This window comes from Heptranchias perlo, chromosome 3 (genome assembly GCF_035084215.1).
Source record: "Heptranchias perlo isolate sHepPer1 chromosome 3, sHepPer1.hap1, whole genome shotgun sequence".
Classification (NCBI taxonomy): Eukaryota; Metazoa; Chordata; class Chondrichthyes; order Hexanchiformes; family Hexanchidae; genus Heptranchias; species Heptranchias perlo.
The window spans coordinates 138,711,752-138,732,050 of NC_090327.1; the positions used below are offsets into that span (position 1 = coordinate 138,711,752).

Sequence of the window (20,299 nt, forward strand, 5' to 3'; positions counted from 1 at the left end):
CACAGGCCAGGGATTGAGCCTGGGCCTTTCCTGCTCTGTGTGGGGCTCAGTATCACACCGGGTGAGATCAGGTAAGACAGCACAGGCCAGGGATTGAGCCTGGGTCTTTCCAGCTCTGTGTGGGCCTCAGTATCACACCGGGTGAGATCAGGTAAGACAGCACGGGGTTGGGACTGAGCCTGGGTCTTTCCTGTTCTGTGTGGGGCTCAGTATCACACCGGGTGAGATCAGGTAAGACAGCACAGGCCAGGGATTGAGCCTGGGCCTTTCCTGCTCTGTGTGGGCCTCAGTATCACACCGGGTGAAATCAGGTAAGACAGCACAGGTTGGGGACTGAGCCTGGGACTTTCCTGCTCGTGTGGGGCTCAGTATCACACCGGGTGAGATCAGGTAAGACAGCACAGGGTGGGGACTGAGCCTGGGCCTTTCCTGCTCTGTGTGGGCCTCAGTATCACACCGGGTGAGATCACGTAACACAGCACAGGGTGGGGACTGAGCCTGGGTCTTTCCTGCTCCGTGTGGGGCTCAGTATCACACCGGGTGAGATCAGGTAAGACAGCACAGGGTGGGGACTGAGCCTGGGCCTTTCCTGCTCCGTGTGGGGCTCAGTATCACACCGGGTGAGATCAGGTAAGACAGCACAGGGTGGGGACTGAGCCTGGGCCTTTCCTGCTCCGTGTGGGGCTCAGTATCACACCGGGTGAGATCAGGTAAGACAGCACAGGCCAGGGATTGAGCCTGGGCCTTTCCTGCTCTGTGTGGGCCTCAGTATCACACCGGGTGAGATCAGGTAAGACAGCACAGGGAGGGGACTGAGCCTGGGCCTTTCCTGCTCTGTGTGGGCCTCAGTATCACACCGGGTGAGATCAGGTAAGACAGCACAGGGTGGGGACTGAGCCTGGGCCTTTCCTGCTCTGTGTGGGCCTCAGTATCACACCGGGTGAGATCAGGTAAGACAGCACAGGGTGGGGACTGAGCCTGGGTCTTTCCTGCTCTGTGTGGGCCTCAGTATCACACTGGGTGAGATCAGGTAAGACAGCACAGGGTGGGGACTGAGCCTGGGTCTTTCCTGTTCTGGGCCCTTCCTCCTCCAACGCCTCTCCTCTGTTGTCCTGCTGGGTGGGCCTGAGCTCGCCTGGTTCCATTCTTATCTATCCATTCACAGCCAGAGCTTCTCCTACATTGGATTCGCTTCCCACACCCACACCATTACCTCTGGAGTCCCCCAAGGATCTATCCTTGGCCCCCTCCTATTTCTCATCTACATGCTACCCCTCGGTGACATCATCCGAAAACACAACATCAGGATCCACATGTATGCTGATGACACCCAGCTCGACCTCACAACCACCTCCCTCGACCCCTCCACTCTCTCTCATTTGTCACACTGCTTATCTGACATCCAGTATCGGATGAGCAAAGCTTTTGGGAAAACCGAAGCCATTGTCTTTGGCCTCTGCCACGAACTCCGTTCCCGATCTACTGACTCCATCCCTCCCCCTGGCCACTGTCTGAGGCTGAACCAGACCTTTCACAACCTTGTCGTCCGATTTGACCCTGAGATGAACTTCCGACCACATATCTGCTCCATCACCAAGGCCGTCTACTTTCACCTCCACAACATCGCCCGTCTCCGCCCCGCCTCAGCTCATCTGCTGTTGAAACCCTCATCCATGCCTTTGTTACCTCCAGACTTGACTGCTCCAATGCTCTCCTGGTTGGCCTCCCATCTTCCACCCTCCGGAAAATCCAGCTTGTCCAAAACTCCTGCTGTCCGTATCCTAACTCGCACCAGATCCCATGTGCTCGCTGACTTACATTGGCTCCCGGTCTAGGAATGCCTCAATTTCAAAATTCTCATCCTTGTTTTCAAATCCCTCCATGGTCTCGCCCCTCTGTATCTTTGTAACATCCTCCAGCCCTACAAGCCTCCGAGATCTCTGAGCTCTTCCAATTCAGGCCTCCTGCACATCCCCAATTTTAATCACTCCAACATTGGTGGCTGTGCCTTCAGCTGCCTAGGCCCTAAGCTCTGGAATTCCCTCCCTAAATTTCTTCGCCTCTCTCCCTCCCTCTCCTCCTTTACGATGCTCTTTAAAACCTACCTCTTTGACCAAACTTTCGGTCACCTGTCCTAATATCTCCTTATTTGGCTTGGTGTCAAATAGTGTTTGATAACGTTCCTGCAAAGCACCTAGTGATGTCTTACTACATCAAAGGAGCGATATAAATGCAAGTTTTTATTGTTGTGTAAGTATTTACAGGGGTCTGTGAGAGTGAGTCGATATATAAAGGAGTGCTCAGGATTGTAGACACTCAGGGAGCCCCAGACTGTGTCAGTCTGAATCGGGGCCTGTGGGAGTGAGTTAATATTTGCAGGGGTTCCAAGGACCGTAGACATTCAAGCTTTATCCAGACCTTGTCAGTACTTACAGAGGTCTGTGGGAGTGATTCAATATTTATGGTGTTACTCGGCAGTGTACACATTTAGCCAGTCAACAGATTGTGTCAGGAAATCTGGAAGTGGGCCAATATTTTTAGAATTACCCAGAGCTTTTATCACAGTCTGTAGGAATATTTGGAGGGAAATCCATAGACTGTGCGAATATTTACAATAGAATCCAAAGAATGTGCCATTATTTACAGGTAAATCCAGAGACTGTACCAATATTAAGAAGAGGATCCATAGACTTGCCAATATTGATGGGGTATCCAGAGATTGCACCAATATTCACAGGGTGGTCTCCAAACTAACTGGTAGAATGGTTCAGTTTCCATCTCTGAGTTTAAACCCGATTCTTGAGAAATGGATAGAAACTCTCTGAAATTAAAGGATTTCACTCCGAAATAATCTGAAATCTGTAAATGAAGCTGCTCTCACTTCACATCCATGCTGTCAGACTGTGGGCTCATAGTTCCTGTTGTTCCAAATATTTATTAAAATAATATATTGGGCTTTGGGTTTTCCATCTGTATAATATTTGGTTAAATATATGTGGTGCTAAAAAAGTTGTTGGATTGAAAGTTGTAAACAGAATCTGTTTGTTCAGTGACTGTAATTAATGTCAGTCTCCATTGGCCCTAATTGTGTCACTGGAGTGTTTCTCTCTGTTATTTATAAGCGACTGCTTTCAACGTGTTATCCCATAGTGTCAGTGGGAGCATCACCCCCGGCACTAACAGGGATCAGCGGCTCCACAGAGAGGGAAAGAATAGATCGGAATCTGAGAACAATAGATTGGAATGTTCCAACAATGGGTCGGAATCTGAGAACAATAGATTGGAATGTTCCAACAATGGGTCGGAATCTGAGAACAATAGATTGGAATGTTCCAACAATGGGTCGGAATCTGAGAACAATAGATTGGAATGTTACAACAATGGATCGGAATCTGAGAACAATAGATTGGAATGTTACAACAATGGGTCGGAATCTGAGAACAATAGATTGGAACAGTCCATTCTGGATGTTGCAATATCTCTACGTAAATTATGATTTAGTCTCATTAGAGGATCGGATAAATTTTGTGCTTTTGGGTATACAAGTAATTTACTATCCTCTGCTCGCTGCTATTGGTGTTTCTGGTAAGTCTCTATATCCAGCTATTAATTCGATAAAACATGTTTCACTGCATAATTGTTCTTGTTCCCTGTCCAGCACTCGCTGCTGTTTGATTTGATGGTAAGTCTCTATATCCAGCTCAAAAATGAAAAGGGGTACCTGGGCTGGGAGATACATTGATGGGGGAGTGGGATCAGTGATGAGAGATATATATACGGGGACTTTCTGGGTGTGAGATTTAATTCACAATAGGACCCTGAAAGTGAGGCTGTACTTCAGGGTCCCTGAGCATGCACCTGTTTTACAGGGTCACTGGGGTGTGTCAGTATTGGAATGGGGTCCAGACACGATACTAAAATACAGAGGATGCAGAGACAGTGATAATATACAGGGGATCCAGAGACAGTGATAATATACAGGGGATCCAGAGACAGTGATAATATACAGGGGATACAGAGACAGTGATAATATACAGGGGATCCAGAGACAGTAACAATATACAGGGGATCCAGAGATGGTGATAATGTACAGGTGATCCAGAGACTGTGATAATATACAAGGGATCCAGAGATGGTCATAATATACAGGGGATCCAGAGACAGTGATAATATACACGGGATCCAGAGATAGTCATAATATACAGGGGATCCAGAGATGGTCATAATATACAGGGGATCCAGAGACTGTGATAATATACAGGGGATCCAGAGACTGTGATAATATACAAGGGATTCAGAGATGGTCATAATATCGAGGGGATCCAGAGACAGTGATAATATACAGGGGATCCAGAGACTGTGATAATATACAGGGGATCCAGAGACTGTGATAATATACAGGGGATCCAGAGACTGTGATAATAGACAGCGGATCCAGGGACGATGATAATATACAGGGGATCCAGAGGTGGTGATAATATACAGTGGATGCAGAGACAGTGATAATATACAGGGGATCCAGTGACAGTGATAATATACAGTGGATGCAGAGACGGTGATAATATACAGTGGATGCAGAGAGGGTGATAATATACAGTGGATGCAGAGACGGTGATAATATACAGTGGATGCAGAGACGGTGATAATATACAGTGGATGCAGAGACGGTGATAATATACAGTGGATGCAGAGACCGTGATAAAATACAGAGGATGCAGAGAGGGTGATAATATACAGTGGATGCAGAGAGGGTGATAATATACACTGGATGCAGAGTTGCCGTTAATATACAGGGGATCCGGAGGTGGTGATAATATACAGTGGTTGCAGAGACGGTGATAATATACAGTGGATGCAGAGAGGGTGATAATATACAGGGGATCCAGAGGCAGTGATAATATACAGGGGATGCAGAGACGATGATAATATACAGTGGATGCAGAGATGGTAATAATATACAGGGGATTCAGAGACGGTCATAATATACAGAGGATCCAGAGATTGTGACAATATACAGCTCCAGAGATGATGATAATATACAGGGGTTGCAGAGACGGTGATAATATACAGTGGATGCAGATACGGTGATAATATACAGTGGATGCAGAAACGGTGATAATATACAGTGGATGCAGATACGGTGATAATATACAGTGGATGCAGAGACAGTGATAATATACAGTGGATGCAGAGACAGTGATAATATACAGTGGATGCAGATACGGTGATAATATACAGTGGATGCAGAAACGGTGATAATATACAGTGGATGCAGAAACGGTGATAATATACAGTGGATGCAGAGAGGGTGATAATATACAGTGAATGCAGATACGGTGATAATATACAGTGGATGCAGAAACTGTGATAATATACAGTGGGGCTGAGACAGTGTTAACTTACAGCAGAGCAAGAGAAGGTGATAATATACAGGGATTCCAGAGAGGGTGATAATATGAAGGGGATCCAGAGACAGTCATAATATACAAGGGGTCAAAGAAGATGATAATATACAGGGGATCCAGAGATGGTGATAATATACAGTGGATGCAGAGACAGTGATAATATACAGGGGGTGCAGAGACGGTGATAATATACAGGGGATGCAGAGACGGTGATAATATACAGGGGGTGCAGAGACGGTGATAATATACAGGGGGTGCAGAGACGGTGATAATATACAGGGGATGCAGAGACGGTGATAATATACAGTGGATGCAGAGACAGTGATAATATACAGTGGATGCAGAAACAGTGATAAAATACAGTGGATACAGAGACAGTGATAATATACAGGGGATCCAGAGACGGTGACAACATATACTGGATGCAGAGACCGTGATAATATACAGGGGATGCAGAGACAGTGATAAAATACAGTGGATACAGGGATGGTGATAATATACAGTGGATGCTGAGGCGTTGATAAAATACAGCAGATACAGGAATGGTGGTAACATACAGTGGATACAGAGACGGTGATAATATACAGAGGATGCAGAGATGGTGATAATATACAGCAGATACAGGAATGGTGATAATATACAGCGGATCCAGAGACGGTGATAATATACAGGGGATGCACAGACCGTGATAATATACAGTGGATGCAGAGACGGTGATAATATACAGTGGATGCAGAAACAGTGATAATATACAAGAGATCTGGAGGTGGAGATAATATGCAGGGGTTTCAGAGACGGTGATAATATACAGTGGATGCAGAGATGGTAATAATATACAAGGGATACAGAGATGGTGATAATATACAGGGGATCCAGAGGCGGTGAATATATACAGTGGATGCAGAGATGGTAATAATATACAGGGCATTCAGAGACGGTCATAATATACAGGGGATCCAGAGATTGTGACAATATACAGCTCCAGAGACGATGATAATATACAGGGGTTGCAGAGACTGGGATAATATACAGTGGATGCAGATACGACGATAATATACAGTGGTTGCAGAGACGGTGATAATATACAGTGGGGCCGAGACAGTGATAATATACAGTGGATGCAGATACGGTGATAATATACAGTGGATGCAGAAACGGTGATAATATACAGTGGATGCAGATACGGTGATAATATACAGTGGATGCAGAAACGGTGATAATATACAGTGGATGCAGATACGGTGATAATATACAATGGATGCAGAGACAGTGATAATATACAGTGGGGCCGAGACAGTGATAACCTACAGCAGATCAAGAGAAGGTGATAATATACAGGGATTCCAGAGAGGGTGATAATATGAAGGGCATCCAGAGATAGTCATAATATACAGGGGGTCAGAGACTGTGATAATATACAGGGGATCCAGAGACCGTGATAATATACAGTGGATGCAGAGACAGTGATAATATACAGGGGATGCAGAGACGGTGATAATATATAGTGGATGCAGAAACAGTAATAATATACAGTGGATGCAGAGACAGTGATAAAATACAGTGGCTACAGAGACAGTGATAATATACAGTGGATGCAGAGACGGAGATAATATACAGTGGATGCAGAGACGGTGATAATATACAGGGGATGCAGAGACGGTGATAATATACAGGGGATCCAGAGACGGTGATAATGTACAGTGGATCCAGAGACGGTGATAATATACAGAGGATCCAGAGACGGTGACAATATATACTGGATGCAGAGATCGTGATAATATACAGGGGATGCAGAGACAGTGATAAAATACAGTGGATACAGGGATGGTGATAATATACAGTGGATGCAGAGACGGTGATAAAATACAGCAGATACAGGAATGGTGGAAATATACAGCAGATCCAGAGACGGTGATAATATACAGTGGATGCAGAGAGGGTGATAATATACACTGGATGCAGAGTTGCCGATAATATACAGGGGATCCGGAGGTGGTGATAATATACAAGGGATACAGAGATGGTGATAATATACAGGGGATCTAGAGACGATGATAATATGCAGTGGATGCAGAGATGGTAATAATATACAGGGGATTCAGAGACGGTCATAACATACAGGGGATCCAGAGATTGTGACAATATACAGCTCCAAAGATGATGATAATACACAGGGGTTGTAGAGACGGTGATAATATACAGTGGATGCAGATACGGTGATAATATACAGTGGGGCCGAGACAGTGATAACTTACAGCAGATCAAGAGAAGGTGATAATATACAGGGATTCCAGAGAGGGTGATAATATGAAGGGGATCCAGAGATAGTCATAATATACAGGGGGTCAGAGACTGAGATAATATACAGTGGATGCAGACACAGTGATAATATACAGGGGATGCAGTGACGGTGATAATATACAGTGGATGCAGAGACGGTGATAATATACAGAGGATGCAGAGACAGTGATAATATACAGAGGATGCAGAGACAGTGATAATATACAGTGGATGCAGAGACGGTGATAATATACAGTGGATGCAGAGACAGTGATAATATACAGAGGATGCAGAGACGGTGATAATATACAGAGGATGCAGAGACAGTGATAATATACAGTGGATGCAGAGACAGTGATAATACACAGAGGATGCAGAGACGGTGATAATATACAGTGGATGCAGAGACAGTGATAATATACAGTGGATGCAGAGACAGTGATAATATACGGAGGATGCAGAGACGGTGATAATATACAGTGGATGCAGAGACAGTGATAATATACAGTGGATGCAGAGACAGTGATAATATACAGTGGATGCAGAGACAGTGATAATATACAGAGGATGCAGAGACAGTGATAATATACAGTGGATGCAGAGAGGGTGAAAATATACAGTGGATGCAGAAACAGTGATAATATACACTGGATGCAGAGACAGTGATAATATACAGTGGATGCAGAGAGGGTGAAAATATACAGTGGATGCAGAGTTGCCGATAATATACAGGGGATCTGGAGTGGTGATAATATACAAGGGATACAGAGATGGTGATAATATACAGGGGATCCAGAGGCGGTGAATACATACAGAGCATCCAGAGACGATGATAATATACAGTGGATGCAGAGATGGTAATAATATACAGGGGTTGCAGAGACGGGGATAATATACAGTGGATGCAGAAACGGTGATAATATACAGTGGATGCAGAGAGGGTGATAATATACAGTGAATGCAGATACGGTGATAATATACAGTGGATGCAGAAACTGTGATAATATACAGTGGGGCTGAGACAGTGTTAACTTACAGCAGAGCAAGAGAAGGTGATAATATACAGGGATTCCAGAGAGGGTGATAATATGAAGGGGATCCAGAGACAGTCATAATATACAAGGGGTCAAAGAAGATGATAATATACAGGGGATCCAGAGATGGTGATAATATACAGTGGATGCAGAGACAGTGATAATATACAGGGGGTGCAGAGACGGTGATAATATACAGGGGATGCAGAGACGGTGATAATATACAGGGGGTGCAGAGACGGTGATAATATACAGGGGGTGCAGAGACGGTGATAATATACAGGGGATGCAGAGACGGTGATAATATACAGTGGATGCAGAGACAGTGATAATATACAGTGGATGCAGAAACAGTGATAAAATACAGTGGATACAGAGACAGTGATAATATACAGGGGATCCAGAGACGGTGACAACATATACTGGATGCAGAGACCGTGATAATATACAGGGGATGCAGAGACAGTGATAAAATACAGTGGATACAGGGATGGTGATAATATACAGTGGATGCTGAGGCGTTGATAAAATACAGCAGATACAGGAATGGTGGTAACATACAGTGGATACAGAGACGGTGATAATATACAGAGGATGCAGAGATGGTGATAATATACAGCAGATACAGGAATGGTGATAATATACAGCGGATCCAGAGACGGTGATAATATACAGGGGATGCACAGACCGTGATAATATACAGTGGATGCAGAGACGGTGATAATATACAGTGGATGCAGAAACAGTGATAATATACAAGAGATCTGGAGGTGGAGATAATATGCAGGGGTTTCAGAGACGGTGATAATATACAGTGGATGCAGAGATGGTAATAATATACAAGGGATACAGAGATGGTGATAATATACAGGGGATCCAGAGGCGGTGAATATATACAGTGGATGCAGAGATGGTAATAATATACAGGGCATTCAGAGACGGTCATAATATACAGGGGATCCAGAGATTGTGACAATATACAGCTCCAGAGACGATGATAATATACAGGGGTTGCAGAGACTGGGATAATATACAGTGGATGCAGATACGACGATAATATACAGTGGTTGCAGAGACGGTGATAATATACAGTGGGGCCGAGACAGTGATAATATACAGTGGATGCAGATACGGTGATAATATACAGTGGATGCAGAAACGGTGATAATATACAGTGGATGCAGATACGGTGATAATATACAGTGGATGCAGAAACGGTGATAATATACAGTGGATGCAGATACGGTGATAATATACAATGGATGCAGAGACAGTGATAATATACAGTGGGGCCGAGACAGTGATAACCTACAGCAGATCAAGAGAAGGTGATAATATACAGGGATTCCAGAGAGGGTGATAATATGAAGGGCATCCAGAGATAGTCATAATATACAGGGGGTCAGAGACTGTGATAATATACAGGGGATCCAGAGACCGTGATAATATACAGTGGATGCAGAGACAGTGATAATATACAGGGGATGCAGAGACGGTGATAATATATAGTGGATGCAGAAACAGTAATAATATACAGTGGATGCAGAGACAGTGATAAAATACAGTGGCTACAGAGACAGTGATAATATACAGTGGATGCAGAGACGGAGATAATATACAGTGGATGCAGATACGGTGATAATATACAATGGATGCAGAGACAGTGATAATATACAGTGGGGCCGAGACAGTGATAACCTACAGCAGATCAAGAGAAGGTGATAATATACAGGGATTCCAGAGAGGGTGATAATATGAAGGGCATCCAGAGATAGTCATAATATACAGGGGGTCAGAGACTGTGATAATATACAGGGGATCCAGAGACCGTGATAATATACAGTGGATGCAGAGACAGTGATAATATACAGGGGATGCAGAGACGGTGATAATATATAGTGGATGCAGAAACAGTAATAATATACAGTGGATGCAGAGACAGTGATAAAATACAGTGGCTACAGAGACAGTGATAATATACAGTGGATGCAGAGACGGAGATAATATACAGTGGATGCAGAGACGGTGATAATATACAGGGGATGCAGAGACGGTGATAATATACAGGGGATCCAGAGACGGTGATAATGTACAGAGGATCCAGAGACGGTGACAATATATACTGGATGCAGAGATCGTGATAATATACAGGGGATGCAGAGACAGTGATAAAATACAGTGGATACAGGGATGGTGATAATATACAGTGGATGCAGAGACGGTGATAAAATACAGCAGATACAGGAATGGTGGAAATATACAGCAGATCCAGAGACGGTGATAATATACAGTGGATGCAGAGAGGGTGATAATATACACTGGATGCAGAGTTGCCGATAATATACAGGGGATCCGGAGGTGGTGATAATATACAAGGGATACAGAGATGGTGATAATATACAGGGGATCTAGAGACGATGATAATATGCAGTGGATGCAGAGATGGTAATAATATACAGGGGATTCAGAGACGGTCATAACATACAGGGGATCCAGAGATTGTGACAATATACAGCTCCAAAGATGATGATAATACACAGGGGTTGTAGAGACGGTGATAATATACAGTGGATGCAGATACGGTGATAATATACAGTGGGGCCGAGACAGTGATAACTTACAGCAGATCAAGAGAAGGTGATAATATACAGGGATTCCAGAGAGGGTGATAATATGAAGGGGATCCAGAGATAGTCATAATATACAGGGGGTCAGAGACTGAGATAATATACAGTGGATGCAGACACAGTGATAATATACAGGGGATGCAGTGACGGTGATAATATACAGTGGATGCAGAGACGGTGATAATATACAGAGGATGCAGAGACAGTGATAATATACAGAGGATGCAGAGACAGTGATAATATACAGTGGATGCAGAGACGGTGATAATATACAGTGGATGCAGAGACAGTGATAATATACAGAGGATGCAGAGACGGTGATAATATACAGAGGATGCAGAGACAGTGATAATATACAGTGGATGCAGAGACAGTGATAATATACAGAGGATGCAGAGACGGTGATAATATACAGTGGATGCAGAGACAGTGATAATATACAGTGGATGCAGAGACAGTGATAATATACGGAGGATGCAGAGACGGTGATAATATACAGTGGATGCAGAGGCAGTGATAATATACAGTGGATGCAGAGACAGTGATAATATACAGTGGATGCAGAGACAGTGATAATATACAGAGGATGCAGAGACAGTGATAATATACAGTGGATGCAGAGAGGGTGAAAATATACAGTGGATGCAGAAACAGTGATAATATACACTGGATGCAGAGACAGTGATAATATACAGTGGATGCAGAGAGGGTGAAAATATACAGTGGATGCAGAGTTGCCGATAATATACAGGGGATCTGGAGTGGTGATAATATACAAGGGATACAGAGATGGTGATAATATACAGGGGATCCAGAGGCGGTGAATACATACAGAGCATCCAGAGACGATGATAATATACAGTGGATGCAGAGATGGTAATAATATACAGGGGTTGCAGAGACGGGGATAATATACAGTGGATGCAGATACGGTGATAATATATAGTGGATGCAGAGACGGTGATAATATACAGTGGATGCAGATACGGTGATAATATACAGTGGATGCAGAGACGGTGATAATATACAGTGGGGCTGAGACAGTGATAACTTACAGCAGATCAAGAGAAGGTGATAATATACAGGGATTCCAGAGAGGGTGATAATACGAAGGGGATCCAGAGATAGTCATAATATACAAGGGGTCAAAGAAGATGATAATATACAGGCGATCCAGAGACGGTGATAATATACAGGGGATGCAGAGACGGTGATAATATCCAGTGGATGCAGAGACAGTGATAATATACAGTGGATGCAGAGACAGTGATAAAATACAGTGGATACAGAGACAGTGATGATATACAGTGGATGCAGAGACGTTGATAATATACAGGGGATCAAGAGACGGTGATAAAATACAGTGGATACAGAGACAGTGATAATATACAGGGAATGCAGAGACGGTGATAATATACAGTGGATGCAGAGACGGTGATAATATACAGGGGATCCAGAGACATTGACAATATATACTGGATGCAGAGACCGTGATAATATACAGGGGATGCAGAGACAGTGATAAAATACAGTGGATACAGGGATGGTATAATATACAGTGGATGCAGAGACAGTGATAAAATACAGCAGATACAGGAATGGTGCTAATATACAGTGGATACAGAGACGGTGATAATATACAGAGGATGCAGAGATGGTGATAATATACAGCAGATACAGGAATGGTGATAATATACAGTGGATACAGAGACGGTGATAATATACAGTGGATGCAGAGACAGTGATAATATACAGCAGATACAGGAATGGTGGTAATATACAGTGGATACAGAGACGGTGATAATATACAGAGGATGCAGAGATGGTGATAATATACAGCAGATACAGGAATGGTGATAATATACAGTGGATACAGAGACGGTGATAATATACAGTGGATTCAGAGACAGTGATAATATACAGCAGATACAGGAATGGTGGTAATATACAGTGGATACAGAGACGGTGATAATATACAGTGGATGCAGAGACAGTGATAAAATACAGCAGATACAGGAATGGTGGTAATATACAGTGGATGCAGAGACGGTGATAATATACAGGGGATCCAGAGATGGTGATAATATACAGCGGATACAGAGACGGTGATAATATACAGGGGATCCAGAGACAGTGATAATATACAGGGGATCCAGAGACTGTGATAATATACAGCGGATCCAGGGACAGTGCTAATATTTACAGCGGTCCAGAGACAGTACTAACATTTATAGGGGATCCAAAGAAGGTACTAATATTTACAGTGGGTTCCAGTGACAGTGCTAATATTTAAAGGGGATCCAGTGATGATTGTAATATTTACAGGGTGATCCAGGGACGGTACTAATATTTACAGGGGATCGAGAGACTGTACTAATATTTACAGGGGATCGAGAGACTGTACTAATATTTACAGGGGATCGAGAGACTGTACTAATATTTACAGGGGATCGAGAGACTGTACTAATATTTACAGGGGATCGAGAGACTGTACTAATATTTACAGGGAATCAAGAGACTGTACTAATATTTACAGGGGATCGAGAGACTGTACCAATATTTAGGGGGAATCCAGAGATGGTGATAATACACAAGAGATCCAGAGTTGGTACAGATATTAAAAGGTGATCCGGAGATGGGACAAATATTTACACGGGATCAGGAGATGGTGACAATATACAGAGCATCCAGAGACAGTGATAATATACAGTGGATCCAGAGACAGTGATACTATACAGGGGATCTGGAAATGGTGATAATATACAGGGGATCCAGAGAAGGTAATAATATACAGGGGATCCAGAAATGGTGATAATATACAGGGGATCCAGAGATGGTGATAATATACAGGGGATCCAGAGATATTGCACATATTTACAGGGGATCCAGAGAGTGCGATAATATACAACAGATCCAGAGATATTACTAATATTTACAGGGGATCCAGTGATGGAACTAATATTTTCAGGGGCTTCATTGACGGTAGTAATATTTACAGGGGTCCAGAGATGTTACTAATATTTGCAGGGGATCCAGAAAGTGTACTAATATTTACAGGGGATCCAGTGCTGGGACCACTGCTTTTCTTGATATATATTAATGACTTGGATTTGGATGTACAGGGCACAATTTCAAAATTTGCAGATGACAGAAAACTTGGAAGGGTAGTGAACAGTGAGAAGGATAGTGATAGACTTCAAGAGGATAGAAACAGGGTGGTGGCATGGGCGGACACATGGCAGATGAAGTTTAACGCAGAAAAATGCGAGGTGATGCATTTCAGTAGGAATAATGAGGAGAGGCAATAAAAACTAGAGGGCACAATTCTAAAAGGGGTACAGGAACAGAGAGATCTGGGGATATATGTGCACAAATCATTGAAGGTGGCAGGGAAGGTTGAGAAAGTGGTTAAAAAAGCATACAGGATCCTGGGCTTTATGAACAGAGGCATAGAGTACAAAAGCAAAGAAGTCATGATGAACCTTCATGAAACACTGGTTCGGCCACAATTGGAGTATTGTGTCCAGTTCTGGACACCACACTTTAAGAAAGATGTGAAGGACTGAGAGAGTGTGCAGAAAAGATTTACTAGAATGATTCCAGGGATGAGGGACTTAAATTACATGGATAGACTGGAGAAGCTGGGATTGTTCTCCTTGGAACAGAGAAGGTTGAGAGGAGATTTGATAGAGGTATTCAAAATCATGAAGGGTCCAGACAGAATAGATAGAGAGAAACTGTTCCCATTGGCGGAAGAATCAAGAACCAGAGGGCATAGATTTAAGGTGATTGGCAAAAGAACCAAAGGAGATATGAGGAAAAGATTTTTTAAACAGTGAGTGGTTAGGATCTGGAATGTACTGCCTGAGGGGTTGGTGGAGGCAGATTCAATCATGGTCTTCAAAAGGGAACTGGATAAGTACTTGAAAGGATAAAATATGCAGGAGTACAGGGATAGGGCAGGGGAGTGGGACTAGCTGGATTACTCGCGCATAGAGCCGGAATGGACTCGATGGGCCGAATGGCCCCTTCCGTGCTGTAACCTATGATTCTATAATTCTTACAGGGAATTCCGAGACGGTGCGAATATTTACAGGGGATCCAGAGAGGGTGCTAATATTTACAGGGGATCCAGAGACGGTGATAATATTTACAGGGGATCCAGAGGCGGTGCTAATATTTACAGGGGATCCAGAGACGGTGATAATATTTACAGGGGATCCAGAGACGGTGATAATATTTACAGGGGATCCAGAGACGGTGCTAATATTTACAGGGGATCCAGAGGCGGTGCTAATATTTACAAGGGATCCAGAGATGGTGCTAATATTTACAGGGGATCCAGAGACGGTGCTAATATTTACAGGGGATCCAGAGGCGGTGCTAATATTTACAGGGGATCCAGAGGCGGTGCTAATATTTACAGGGGATCCAGAGGCAGTGCTAATATTTACAGGGGATCCAGAGACGGTGATAATATTTACAGGGGATCCAGAGAGGGTGATAATATTTACAGGGGATCCAGAGACGGTGCTAATATTTACAGGGGATCCAGAGGCGGTGCTAATATTTACAGGGGATCCAGAGAGGGTGATAATATTTACAGGGGATCCAGAGACGGTGCTAATATTTACTGTTGATCCAGGGATGGTAATAATATTTACAGGCAGTTCCAGCCTGATGTACAATTGCCCTGTTTATTTCCCTTCCTTACAGTTAACTTATTGACGATAGTTATCCTATCTCGGGGAAAGTGCGGTCTCTCCAAATGTGTCACTCGTTACCTGGTGGCGATGGCAGCGGCGGATCTACTGGTCGTTATCTTCGATCTGATACTCAGGCAGATTCCCATTGTCAATCAGGGTCAGTTTCGTTTCCTGTGGTCCATCCCCGTGTGTAATATCCACGCCGTCCTGCTTTTCGCAGCCACAGACTGTTCCGTCTGGTTCACCGTCACTTTCACCTTCGATCGATTTGTGGCCATTTGTTGCCAGAATCTGAAAACTAAATATTGCACCGAGAGAACGGCGGCTGTGGTTCTGGGAACAGTGAGTGTGCTGGGCTGTTTGAAGAACATTTTCTGGTACTTTATGTTCACAGAATGGTATGTGCTTTACAATGAACCGTGGTTTTGTTATGTAACAGCCAGTGTTATGGATTCACCGAATTGGGCAATAATTGAATTCCTTCATTATATCCTCACCCCGGGGATCCCATTTGTTCTGATTCTGCTGCTCAATGCTTTCACCGTCAGATACATTTTAGTGGCCAGCAGAGCCCGCAGGAGACTCCGGGGTCACAACAGTGGACAGAGTCCCAGAGACCCAGAGATGGAGAGCCGAAGGAAATCCATAATTTTACTCTTTGTGATATCAGGGAACTTTATACTGTTCTGGGCACTGTTTATGGTGTATTTTATATGGAACCGGGTGTGGATGTTGGGGTTTTATTCTGTAATTCTACCCAGGTTTATACAGGAACTGGGATTCATGTTCCAGCTCATGAGTTGCTGCACAAACACTTGTATTTATGCCGTGACACAGACTAAATTCAGAGAGCAGTTGAAGAATGTGGTGAAATATCCCTTTACTGTAATTATAAAATTCATTAAATAATGAGAAGATCTGAAGACTTTCTCAGATCAGAGACCGTTCTGCGTCATACGGTGTCTGATTCTCTCTCCACCAGGCCACGGTGCTGCAAACACTGTGTATTCTCCAATCACTGAAACCTTTATAACCTGAGGGAATTTAGCAACTCATTTACAGTGCTGTCAAAGATTATATATCAGGAAAGTACAAGTTGTAAAATTATATATCACGACTAATTGCACCAATACTTTCATCATATTGGAGAATTTAAAAGATAAAAAATAAACAAAAATACAAGTCCAGATTCTCCTCCCACACTCCTGGGGAGAGCAGTGAGTAATAAAGTCCACACTCTCTCCCCCCACACACCCCTGGGGAGAGCAGTGAGTAATAAAGTCCACACTCTCTCCCCCCACACTCCTGGGGAGAGCAGTGAGTAATAAAGTCCACACTCTCTCCCCACACACCCCTGGGGAGAGCAGTGAGTAATAAAGTCCACACTCTCCCCCCACACACCCCTGGGGAGAGCAGTGAGTAATAAAGTCCACACTCTCTCCCCACACACCCCTGGGGAGAGCAGTGAGTAATAAAGTCCACACTCTCTCCCCCCACACACCCCTGGGGAGAGCAGTGAGTAGTAAAGTCCACACACTCCCCCCACCCCCTGGGGAGAGCAGTGAGTAATAAAGTCCACAATCTCCCCCCACCCCCTGGGGAGAGCAGTGAGGAGTAAAGTCCACACTCTCCCCCCACCCCCTGGGGAGAGCAGTGAGTAGTAAAGTCCACACTCTCCCCCCACCCCCTGGAGAGAGCAGTGAGTAATAAAGTCCACACTCTCCCCCCACCCCCTGGGGAGAGCAGTGAGGAGTAAAGTCCACACTCTCCCCCCACCCCCTGGGGAGAGCAGTGAGTAGTAAAGTCCACACTCTCCCCCCACCCCCTGGGGAGAGCAGTGAGTAATAAAGTCCACACTCTCCCCCCACACACCCCTGGGGAGAGCAGTGAGTAATAAAGTCCACACTCTCTCCCCCCACACCCCTGGGGAGAGCAGTAAATTTAAAGTCCACACTCTCTCCCCACCCCCTGGGGAGAGCAGTGAGTAATAAAGTCCACACTCTCCCCACCCCCTGGGGCGAGCAGTGAGTAATAAAGTCCACATTCTCTCCCCCCACCCTTTGGGGAGAGCAGTGAGTAATAAAGTCCACACTCTCTCCCCCACACACACCCCTGGGGAAAGCAGTGAGTAATAAAGTCCACTCTCTCCCCTCACCCCCTGGGGAGAGCAGTGAGTTTTAATGTCCACACTCTCCCCTCACCCCCTGGGGAGAGCAGTGAGTAATAAAGTCCACACTCTCTCCCCCCACCCCCTGGGTAGAGCAGTGAGTAATTAAGTCCACACTCTCCCCCTACCCCCTGGGGAGAGCAGTGAGTAGTAAAGTCCACACTCTCTCCCCCCACCCCCTGGGGAGAGCAGTGAGTAATAAAGTCCACACTCTCCCCCCACCCGCTGGGGAGAGCAGTGAGGAATAAAGTCCACACTCTCCCCCCACCCCCTGGGGAGAGCAGTGAGTAGTAAAGTCCACACTCTCTCCCCCACACACCCCTGGGGAGATCAGTGAGTAATAAAGTCCACACTCTCTCCCCCCACACCCTGGGGAGAGCAGTGAGTAATTAAGTCCACACTCTCCCCCCACCCCCTGGGGAGAGCAGTGAGTAATAAAGTCCACACTCTCCCCGAATCCCCTGGGGAGAGCAGTGAGTAATAAAGTGCACTCTCTCCCACCACACACCCCTGGGGAGATCAGTGAGTAATAAAGTCCACACTCTCTCCCCCCACCCCCTGGGGAGAGCAGTGAGTAATAAAGTCCACACTCTCTCCCTCCACACACACCCCTGGGGAGAGCAGTGAGTAATAAAGTCCACACTCTCCCCCCACCCCCTGGGGAGAGCAGTGAGTAATAAAGTCCACACTCTTTCCCCCACACACACCCCTGGGGAGAGCAGTGAGTATTAAAGTCCACACTCTCCCCCCACCCCCTGGGGAGAGCAGTGAGTAATAAAGTCCACACTCTCTCCCCCACACACACCCCTGGAGAGAGCAGTGAGTAATAAAGTCCAAACTCTCCCCCCACCCCCTGGGGAGAGCAGTGAGTAGTAAAGTCCACACTCTCCCCCCACCCCCTGGGGAGAGCAGTGAGTAGTAAAGTCCACACTCTCCCCCCACCCCCTGGGGAGAGCAGTGAGTAATAAAGTCCACACTCTCTCCCCCCTCCCCTGGGGACAGCAGTGAGTAGTAAAGTCCACACTCTCCCCCCACCCCCTGGGGAGAGCAGTGAGTAGTAAAGTCCACACTCTGCCCCCACCCCCTGGGGAGAGCAGTGATTAGTAAAGTCCACACTCTGCCCCCACCCCCTGGGGAGAGCAGTGAGTAATAAAGTCCACACTCTCTCCCCCCACCCCCTGGGGAGAGCAGTGAGTAGTAAAGTCCACTCTCTCCCCCCACACACCCCTGGGGAGATCAGTGAGTAATAAAGTCCACACTCTCTCCCCCCACCCCCTGGGGAGAGCAGTGAGTAATAAAGTCCACACTCTCTCCCTCCACACACACCCCTGGGGAGAGCAGTGAGTAATAAAGTCCACACTCTCCCCCCACCCCCTGGGGAGAGCAGTGAGTAATAAAGTCCACACTCTCTCCCCCACACACACCCCTGGGGAGAGCAGTGAGTATTAAAGTCAACACTCTCCCCCCACCCCCTGGGGAGAGCAGTGAGTTTTAAAGTCCACACTCTCTCCCCCCACACACCCCTGGAGAGAGCAGTGAGTAATAAAGTCCACACTCTCCCCCCACCCCCTGGGGAGAGCAGTGAGTAGTAAAGTCCACACTCTCCCCCCACCCCCTGGGGAGAGCAGTGAGTAATAAAGTCCACACTCTCTCCCCACCCCCTGGGGAGAGCAGTGAGTAGTAAAGTACACACTCTCCCCCCACCCCCTGGGGAGTGCAGTGAGTAATAAAGTCCACACTCTCCCCCCACCCCCTGGGGAGAGCAGTGAGTAATAAAGTCCACACTCTCTCCCCCGTCCCCTGGGGAGAGCAGTGAGTAGTTAAGTCCACTCTCTCCCCCCACCCCCTGGGGAGAGCCGTGAGTAGTAAAGTCCACAATCTCACTCCACCCCCTGGGGAGAGCAGTGAGTTATAAAGTCCACACTCTCCCCCCACCCCCTGGGGAGAGCAGTGTGTATTAAAGTCAATTTATCCTCTTCCCAATAATTCCGATGAGACACGCTCCGTTGGGAAAGTGGGAAGGAGTGGAACAGAAACAATGACAGTATGAAGACGGTTAAACATCGAATTTCTGAAGAAA

General features: G+C 45.5%; 1 protein-coding gene across 1 annotated transcript; it reads left to right on the top strand.

Moving 5' to 3' along the window:
* Nucleotides 1-3,296: 3,296 nt before the first annotated feature.
* On the top strand, nt 3,297-16,961 carry LOC137307462 (probable G-protein coupled receptor 139). The gene is made up of 2 exons (XM_067976822.1): nt 3,297-3,585; nt 16,063-16,961. Exons 1-2 carry the CDS (start codon nt 3,297-3,299, stop codon nt 16,959-16,961), a joined length of 1,188 nt encoding a protein of 395 aa, XP_067832923.1.
* Nucleotides 16,962-20,299: the final 3,338 nt, after the last annotated feature.